The following is a 10042-nucleotide window of genomic DNA, read 5'->3' as shown; positions in this document are numbered from 1 at the left end:
ACCTGTCACTACCTCTATTCTGCCACTAGGAGGTGCTGACGGTGGGGGAGGAGAGTCTATCGTCCCCCTGCTACCTCCAGCTAGAGGAGTCGAACTGCCACGTGGTGATGGAGCAGTTGGGGACCTACGGTCTAGTGGGCCAGTCCTGCCCTCCCCAGCCCGCCTGTAAGAGGCTACAGCTGGCCCTGTTCGCCCCCAGAGCCCCCTGTCTCTCCCTGGACTACATCCTGAGGATTTACTGCACACAGGACACACCACACGCCCTGAGGGTAGGGAGGGAGGGAGGGATCAGATCAATGTGGAGCTATATACAGGGAGTACCAGTATCAGATCAATGTGCAGTGGTATGAGGTATTTGAGGTAGATATGTACATGAAGGCAGGGTAAAGTGACTAGACTTTCTTGTATATGTCCATGTCCTGTTCTATACAAGCGGTAACTATAGCCTTTAGCCCAGCGCGGATATTGTAATCTACGGGTTTTGTTTTGGATACGTTCGTATAGTCACTTTGGGGATGATGACGTTTATGTACTTATTGATGAAGCCCGTGATTGATGTGGTGTACTCCTCAATGCTATCGGGTGAATCCCGGAACATATCCCAGTCTATACATAACAGTCTTGTAGCCTTGTTTCTGATTCATCGGAACCACTTTCATATTAGGCGCGTCGATGGTACTTCCTGTTTGAGCTTTTGTTTGTAAGCAGGAAGCAGGAAGATCGAGGCATGGTGTGATTTGCCAAAGGGAGGATGAGGGGGGGGCCTTGTATGTGTTTCTATGGGTAGATTGAAAGTGGTCCAGAGTTTTAGCTCCTCCTAGTGGTGCAGCAGACGGATATTTGTAGAAGTAAGGACAGTTTTAAGTCTCCCCACTCGTCCCTGCTGGTCATCTCTGAACATTTGAACATCTTGGCCATGTTCTGTTATAATCTCCAACCGGCACAGCCAGAAGAGGACTGGCCACCCGTCATAGCCTGGTTCCTCTCTAGGTTTCTTCCTAGGTTTTGGCCTTTCTAGGGAGTTTTTCCTAGCCACCGTGCTTCTACACCTGCATTGCTTGCTGTTTGGGGTTTTAGGCTGGGTTTCTTCTGTACAGCACTTTGTGCTGATGTAAGAAGGGCTTTATCAATACATTTGATTGATTAATGTCTCCATGCCTCTGGGTGAATGTTTATGGCCCCATGCAGTTTGTTTGAGTGCCAAGGTGGTGTTGGCTTTGTGGAGCGATGTAGACAGCCATGATAATTATGGATGAGAATTCTTCTTGGTACCATGAGGTATTCTATATCAAGAGGCACAACTCCCCCTTTGGACTTGCCTGAGGCTGCCGTTGTCCTGTTCTGTCTGTCTTGTTGGCTGACTAGCTATCTATCCACATTCTATCTTCAGTATTGGTCTCTCTCTCTGTCTCTCTCTCTCTCCCCCCCTCTGTCTCTCTCTCTCTGTCTCTCTCCCTCCCTCTGTAGGAGGTGTTGGAATTGGAGAGGAGTCTAGGAGGGGTGTTGATGGAGGACCCTAAACCCCTGCTGTTTAAAGACAGTTACCACAACCTGCGTCTGTCCATCCATGACATCCCTCACTCACACTGGAGGAGCAAACTACTGGCCAAGTACCAGGTCAGACACACACAAACTCTCTCACACACACACACGCTCTCACACACACACGCTCTCACACACAAACTCTCTCACACACACACAAACTCTCACACACACAAACTCTCACACACACACACAGTAATCTAATCTAATGCAATGTCTTCCCCCAGGAGATTCCGTTCCACCACATCTGGAGTGGTGGTCAAAGACTCCTCCACTGTACCTTCAGCCTAGAGAGAGGCAGCCTGGCCGTGTCTCAGCTCTCCTGTAAGATCTGTGTCAGACAGGTGGAAGGAGAGGGACAGATCTTCCAGCTGCACACTGACATACAGGAGGTAACAGGGGGAAGGGTTTCACTGTAACACACAGACAGGTGGAAGGAGAGGGACAGATCTTCCAGCTGCACACTGACATACAGGAGGTAACAGGAGGAAGGGTTTCACTAACACACAGACAGGAGGTAACAGGGGAAAGGGTTTAACTGTTACACAGAGACACACAGGAGGTAACGGGGGGAAGGGTTTAACCGTTACACAGAGACACACAGGAAGTAACAGGGGGAAGGGTTTAACTGTTACACAGAGACACACAGGAGGTACCAGGGGGAAGGGTTTAACCGTTACTGTTACGAATCCCTTTTGGCCCGACAGTCTAGGGGGGGGATGGTAATGAGACCCTTAACATAACTCATGTAAATTATAATTGTGACAAAGTAAAAGTGTGAATGTAATAACCAGGACAACTGAAATCTACCGTCAAACTCAAGGTTTATTAATAAACACACGGTAATGGGGGGGGGGAAGCAGGAAAAGGGGCTGAGCTGGACCCAAGGAAAGAAACAAATATGCAAAAACACCCCTAAGCTAGACTAGCCTACTTTAACAACAGCTAACTAACTAACCAAAAACACCCCTAAGCTAGACTAGCCTATTTCAACAACAGCTAACTAACTAACCAAAAACACCCCTAAGCTAGACTAGCCTATTTCAACAACAGCTAACTAACCAAAAACACCCCTAAGCTAGACTAGCCTATTTCAACAACAGCTAACTAACTAACCAAAAACACCCCTAAGCTAGACTAGCCTATTTCAACAACAGCTAACTAACTAACCAAAAACACCCCTAAGCTAGACTAGCCTATTTCAACAACAGCTAACTAACTAACCAAAAACACCCCTAAGCTAGACTAGCCTATTTCAACAACAGCTAACTAACTAACCAAAAACACCCCTAAGCTAGACTAGCCTATTTCAACAACAGCTAACTAACTAACCAAAAACACCCCTAAGCTAGACTAGCCTATTTCAACAACAGCTAACTAACTAACCAAAAACACCCCTAAACTAGACTAGCCTATTTCAACAACAGCTAACTAACTAACCAAAAACACCCCTAAGCTAGACTAGCCTACTTTAACAACAGCTAACTAACTAACCAAAAACACCCCTAAGCTAGACTAGCCTACTTTAACAACAGCTAACTAACCAAAAACACCCCTAAGCTAGACTAGCCTATTTCAACAACAGCTAACTAACTAACCAAAAACACCCCTAAGCTAGACTAGCCTATTTCAACAACAGCTAACTAACTAACCAAAAACACCCCTAAGCTAGACTAGCCTATTTCAACAACAGCTAACTAACTAACCAAAAACACCCCTAAGCTAGACTAGCCTATTTCAACAACAGCTAACTAACTAACCAAAAACACCCCTAAGCTAGACTAGCCTATTTCAACAACAGCTAACTAACTAACCAAAAACACCCCTAAACTAGACTAGCCTATTTCAACAACAGCTAACTAACCAAAAACACCCCTAAGCTAGACTAGCCTATTTCAACAACAGCTAACTAACTAACCAAAAACACCCCTAAGCTAGACTAGCCTACTTTAACAACAGCTAACTAACCAAAAACACCCCTAAGCTAGACTAGCCTACTTTAACAACAGCTAACTAACCAAAAACACCCCTAAGCTAGACTAGCCTATTTCAACAACAGCTAACTAACTAACCAAAATACAGTGGGTGGTCCGCCCAGTTCTAACTAGTGTTTTTAACAAAGTTTACCTACGGGTAGTGTATGCCCATGGGCAACTTGTCTTGGTTTCCCCCTTTTCCCACCAGCAACAAACAAACACCATAACCAAAACAATACTCACAGGAGATGACAAAGTGCTATGGAGGTGCTCAAACAAAAGAGAGGTTAATTAATACACAGAGAGCGAGCGAAGAACAGAGATCTACAAACATGGCATTTACAAAGAGATTGAGCTACTGAAATCTATGAAGAACAGAGATCTACAAACATGGCATTTACAAAGAGATTGAGCTCCTGAAATCTACAAAGAACAGAGATCTACAAACATGGCATTTACAGAGAGATTGAGCTCCTGAAATCTACAAAGAACAGAGATCTACAAACATGGCATTTACAGAGAGATTGAGCTCCTGAAATCTACAAAGAACAGAGATCTACAAACATGGCATTTACAAAGAGATTGAGCTCCTGAAATCTACAAAGAACAGAGATCTACAAACATGGCATTTACAAAGAGATTGAGCTCCTGAAATCTACAAAGAACAGAGATCTACAAACATGGCATTTACAAAGAGATTGAGCTCCTGAAATCTACAAAGAACAGAGATCTACAAACATGGCATTTACAGAGAGATTGAGCTCCTGAAATCTACAAAGAACAGAGATCTACAAACATGGCATTTACAAAGAGATTGAGCTCCTGAAATCTACAAAGAACAGAGATCTACAAACATGGCATTTACAAAGAGATTGAGCTCTAGAGCAAACAAATGATGGGGTTTTTAAACCATGGGGAAGGAACTGTGATAGGGTAGGAATCAGAAGGAGGTGTGTCTTCTGATTGATGGGTTGATTGTTGACTGATTGGGGAGTGATGATTTTCACCTGTGAGGGGAGAAGGAGAGAAAAGAAACACACACAGGATACACACACAGGATAATGGTATCCGTAACAGTTACACAGAGACACACAGGAAGTAACAGGGGGAAGGGTTTAACTGTTACACAGACATACAGGAGGAAGGTTTAACCGTTACACAGAGACACACAGGAAGTACCTGTTGCATTCAGACTGCACCATTCTAGAGTGGGAGGACACTGACCTTAGCCCAGGACTTCCCCCCGGGGACTTTTAGGAACTAGTCAGTCACTGACTTCCTGCTGTCACTTGTTTTGAATATTGTAGTGACCGTTGGTTTCAGTTAGCCTGGGGTTAACAGAAGCTAGCCTTGGGCTAGTATTAAACCAGGGTTGAGGATAGCTCAGGGCTTTGTACATGTCAAAGCCCTGAGTCAGCTTTGTCCCGGATCCTAACTGCTATTTCTCTCCATCCACCCATCCTGACTCTACCTCCAGACCCTCCCGCCCTGCTCCCCTATCCCCTCCGGGGGTACCTGCCTGCCCTCCTCCCAGGTGGGGCCCTATGCCTTCCGTCTGCCCACCACCATACGACAGAAGATCTGTGCCAGTCTGGATGCCCCCAGCGCCCGCGGCTGTGACTGGAGACTGCTGGCTCACAGCCTGGACTTCGACAGGTGAGAGAGAAAATGTGTGTTTATAATTACCTGTGTTAAGTAGATCAGAAATGTTATACTTCCCTGTTTGTTATTCTGTCCATATGTGCTGTTGTTAACTCTCTCTCTCTCTCTTTGTCCCCCCTTCTCTCTCTCTCTCTCTCTCTCTCTCTCCACCCCTCTCTCTCTCCCCCTTCTTCTCTGTCTCTCTCCTCCCCTCCCCTCCCTCCCTCTCCACCCCCATCTCTCTCTCTGTCTCTCTCTCTCTCTCTCCCTCTCTCTCTCTCTCTCTCTCTCTCTTCCTCTCCATCTCTTTATCACTATCCTCTCCTCTCTCTCTCTCCCATCCCTCTCTCTCTCTCTCTCTCTCCCCATTTTTCTCTGTCTCTCTCCTCCCCTCCCCTCCCTCCCTCTCCACCCCATCTCTCTCTCTCTCTTCCTCCTCCCTTCATCCCTCAGGTATCTAAACTACTTTGCAACAAAGCCCAGCCCCACAGCTGTTCTGTTGGACCTATGGGAGGCCTGTCACCAAGGTGACGCGGACCTGGTGTCCCTGGCGACAGCTCTCGAGGAGATGGGCAAAAGTGAGGTGATGGTTGTCATGATGACAGACGGGGACTGCTGATTAGTCAAGGGGGGGGGAGAAAAAAATAAGTAGGGAAAGAATCTAGAAAGAAAATTAAACCAATACTTGCCTATGGATATGCACAAGGACACATACCCAGTACACACCTTGTGGACAGATCTATCACTCACAGACTACTAGGATGAATGATCTCATCTCTGTCCCATGGCCCATCTCCACTCAGTGTCCCCCTTCATCAGCCTCCCTATGCCCAGCACACACACCCCATCCTGGGCTAGCTCTGCTACCCGCTGCCCAGGCTCACCTTGAGGCCTACCTCCCTCTGCTGAAGGTGTAAAGTATGAGGTGTTTATTTGTACATAAACCCCACACTGCTTGAAGACCTTCAAAAATAGAATGCCAAGCACTCATGCAATCACACACACACACACACACACACACACACACACACACACACACACACACACACACACACACACACACACACACACACACACACACACAGAGTGAGCGGCAGGCAGTGCGGATCTGTCTGTCTCAAACCCCTCAGGCTTCGGATACGCGGACAGATCACAGACACATCTACAGCCAGATCACAGCCAGAGTCACAGACACATCTACAACCAGACCACAGACACATCTACAGCCAGACCACAGACACATCTACAGCCAGATCACAGCCAGATTCACAGACACATCTACAGCCAGACCACAGACACATCTACAACCAGACCACAGACACATCTACAGCCAGACCACAGACACATCTACAACCAGACCACAGACACATCTACAGCCAGACCACAGACACATCTACAACCAGACCACAGACACATCTACAACCAGACCACAGACACATCTACAACCAGACCACAGACACATCTACAGCCAGAGTCATAGACACATCTACAACCAGATCACAGCCAGATTCACAGACACATCTACAGCCAGACCACAGACACATCTACAGCCAGACCACAGACACATCTACAGCCAGACCACAGACACATCTACAGCCAGACCACTCCTCTCTCTCTCTCTCTCTCACTCTCTCTCTCTCTCTCCCTCTCCTCTCTGTCTCTGTCTCTCTCTCCTCTCTCTCCTCTCTCTCCTCTCTCTCTCTCCTCTCTCTCTCTCCTCTCTCTCTCTCTCTGTCTCTCTCTCTCCTCTCTGTCTCTCTCTCTCCTCTCTGTCTCTCTCTCTCTCTCTCTCCTCTCTCTCCTCTCTCTCCTCTCTCTCTCTCTCTCCCTCTCCTCTCTGTCTCTCTCTCTCTCTCTCTCTCTCTCTCTCCTCTCTCTCTCTCTATCTCTCTCTGTCTCTCTCTCTCTCTCTCTCTCTCTCTCTCTCTCTCTCTCTCTCTCTCTCTCTCCTCTCTCTCTCTCCTCTCTCTCTCTCTCTCAGTATATAAACAGCTGGAGAGGTGTGTGGTAAACCCTGTTATGTTTCCAATAGGGAACCCTTTATCCTTCTTATTAAGTTTTTATCCATATTTGTGGATCGTTCTTTTTTTTTTCTTAACCTTTTTGTCATTCATTGATGTCATTACCGTTATACGATGTCATCGCTGTTATGATGTCATGATCATTAGACTGTTTTCTCAGTTGTGTTTTATGATGATTACTGAGCTGTTTCTGTTGCTATATTGTACAATGGTAACACAGAGGAGAGGTACAATACAGTGATATTGGTTATTGAGTTCCCTTTGGTTTTATTCTAGTAAAAAGCCACAGTGGAGACATACAATACACTAGGGGCACAAAGGAGGAACCATCAATTGTGGACAACAAAACAAATTGTTTGCTTATATGATTGGTCATTTTCAATACTGTGTCTGTCTTCTCAAAGTGGTTGAAACTAATCTGTAAAACAAAAAACACACCTTTTGATTTGCTGTGTTGACATTCTACTTTGCTGTGATGACATTCTACTTTGCTGTGATTGAGCAGAAGGAAGGGAGGCCTGTCTGTACTGGTATTGATGGGAGAAGGATTTAGCATATTTGCAGGTTAATGTGGCCTTGTATTGAACTACTGGCAGCAGTGGAGCAGAAACTTCAGCTTTTCATGCTGTTTCCCTTTACTTGTTTCTGCCTTTCCATCTCTACCTGTCTGTTTGTTGACCTCTTTTAGTCATTCTCTTTCACTCTTTGATTTCTATCTGTCTCTCTGTCAACCTTCTTCTTCTTCTTCTTCTCTTTGTTCTTCTTCTTCTTCTCTTTCTTCTTCTTCTTCTTCTTCTTCTTCTCTTTCTTCTTCTTCTTCTCTTTGTTCTTCTTCTTCTGTCATTATACACGTGTTTTAACCATCTGCTTTCTGGTCAGGTTCTTCATGCTACTTCTTGCGTTGTCAGAATATTGTTGTTCCAATCATTACTGTCAAACACAGCAGGATGTCTGTGCTTATTGTTCAAATACTCTATATTTCTATCTACAGTACATTAGGATTATTATCCCTGATTGAAGCCAAAAAGTATTCAAAAACTCTGAGGATGTACCCCAAATGGCACCCTATTCCCTTTATAGTGCACTACTTTGGATCCTATGGGCCCTGGTCTAAAGTAGTGCACTACTTTGGATCCTATGAGCCCTGGTCTAAAGTAGTGCACTACTTTGTATGCTATGGGCCCTGGTCTAAAGTAGTGCACTACTTTGGGTCCTATGGGCCCTGGTCTAAAGTAGTGCACTACTTTGGGTCCTATGGGCCCTGGTCTAAAGTAGTGTACTATATAGGGAATAGGGTGCCATTTGGGATGCAGACTTTCTGAGACCGCAGAAACCAAAACACAGGCACAGTATATTCACTTTCTCTTCTCCAAGGAAATGATGAACCATTTCACTGTTGTTGTGCGAAATGAATGGACAGAAAATGATTGGTTGAACTCCGTCTGTCGGTGTGTGTCTCATATCTCGACAGCTCTGTGTCATATCGCTGTACCTAAGCTACAGGACTATGCAAGTACAAACAAACAAAAAAACAGTGAATGTTTGGTTCCAATCCCTGAAATAGTATGTATATATATTTTTCTCTGTGAGAGTTCAGATCAAGGCATATAGACACACACAGGGGTGATGAGTTAAGTCCTCACTAAGGTGGTATATTCAATTAATGGGGCTTCCCTCTGTGGGAGTAACTATAGCTGACTGGATCAGAAGTGCTGACTATGGAATACAGAGCTACTAAGAAGAATAGAAAACAAGGATGAGGAGGAGGAGGATGACGATGAAGAGGAGAAGGAGGAGGACAATGATGATGACGAACATTTTGCTCTCCTTTAGGATCTTTTCCAACGGAAAAAGACATCTGAAACACAGACCGTGGAACCCTGAAGTACTACTGAAGTACTACTGAAGTACTACTGAGTACTACAGAGTACTGTTCTCTCTCTCTCTCTCTCTCTCTCTCCTAAACCTTGAACTGTGTGATGCAGAGGTGAGGTTGGCTAGAAGTAGGGCTGCTCTTAGAGGCCGGTGTGCTGACTTCAGATCAGATGTCATGTTGTGCATCCACTGGTCCGTTCTTTCCCCTGGGGGTGGGAGACAGCTGACGTTTGATGGAGCCCCCAAAAGGACTATATACCTAGAACTGCGTCTGCCTCCTCCACATTGCTGTCTGGTCAAAGAGAAAACAAGGAATACGCTTTTGATTATGACCTGAACCCCTGTCATTTTGTTACTAGAAAAACAGACAGACAGACAAACATTTGTTTTCATTTAACTGTGTAAAACTGCCCATTGTGAATAAAGCATCTAGCCTTCTTAATCTGTAACTAAATATACTTTTTATGTAATAAATGATATTTCCTAGTTTAACGAGAACATCATTAATGTTGTCTGTTGTGGAGATTGAAAGTCAACATGTCAACTCAATCAGACACCATTACATTTATATCAATCAGACACCATTACATTTATATCAATCAGATACCATTACATTTATATCAATCAGATACCATTTCATTTATATCAATCAGACACCATTACCTTTATATCAATCAGACACCATTACCTTTATATCAATCAGATACCATTACATTTATATCAATCAGACACCATTACATTTATATCAATCAGACACCATTGCATTTATATCACTCAATCAGACACCATTACATTTATATCAATCAGATACCATTACATTTATATCAATCAATCAGACACCATTACATTTATATCAATCAGATACCATTACATTTATATCAATCAATCAGATACCATTACATTTATATCAATCAGATACCATTATATTTATACCACTCAATCAGATACCATTACATTTATATCAATCAGATACCATTACATTTATAT

General features: G+C 44.4%; 1 protein-coding gene across 1 annotated transcript in view; it reads left to right on the top strand.

Moving 5' to 3' along the window:
* Positions 1–5778, top strand: part of LOC139377187 (unc-5 netrin receptor B) — an 85217-nt gene extending 79439 nt beyond the window's left edge. Inside the window, exons 14-18 of the mRNA XM_071120188.1 lie at positions 30–269; positions 1468–1617; positions 1770–1934; positions 4996–5174; positions 5613–5778. Of these exons, the coding sequence (XP_070976289.1) occupies positions 30–269; positions 1468–1617; positions 1770–1934; positions 4996–5174; positions 5613–5778 (900 nt within the window). The remainder of the gene's footprint in view (positions 1–29; positions 270–1467; positions 1618–1769; positions 1935–4995; positions 5175–5612) is intronic.
* Positions 5779–10042: the final 4264 nt, after the last annotated feature.

The sequence above is a fragment of the Oncorhynchus clarkii genome, chromosome 20, assembly GCF_045791955.1.
Source record: "Oncorhynchus clarkii lewisi isolate Uvic-CL-2024 chromosome 20, UVic_Ocla_1.0, whole genome shotgun sequence".
NCBI lineage: Eukaryota > Metazoa > Chordata > Actinopteri > Salmoniformes > Salmonidae > Oncorhynchus > Oncorhynchus clarkii.
The sequence above is the reverse complement of the archived record's forward strand: the minus strand, read 5'-3'. Positions and strand labels throughout refer to the sequence as shown.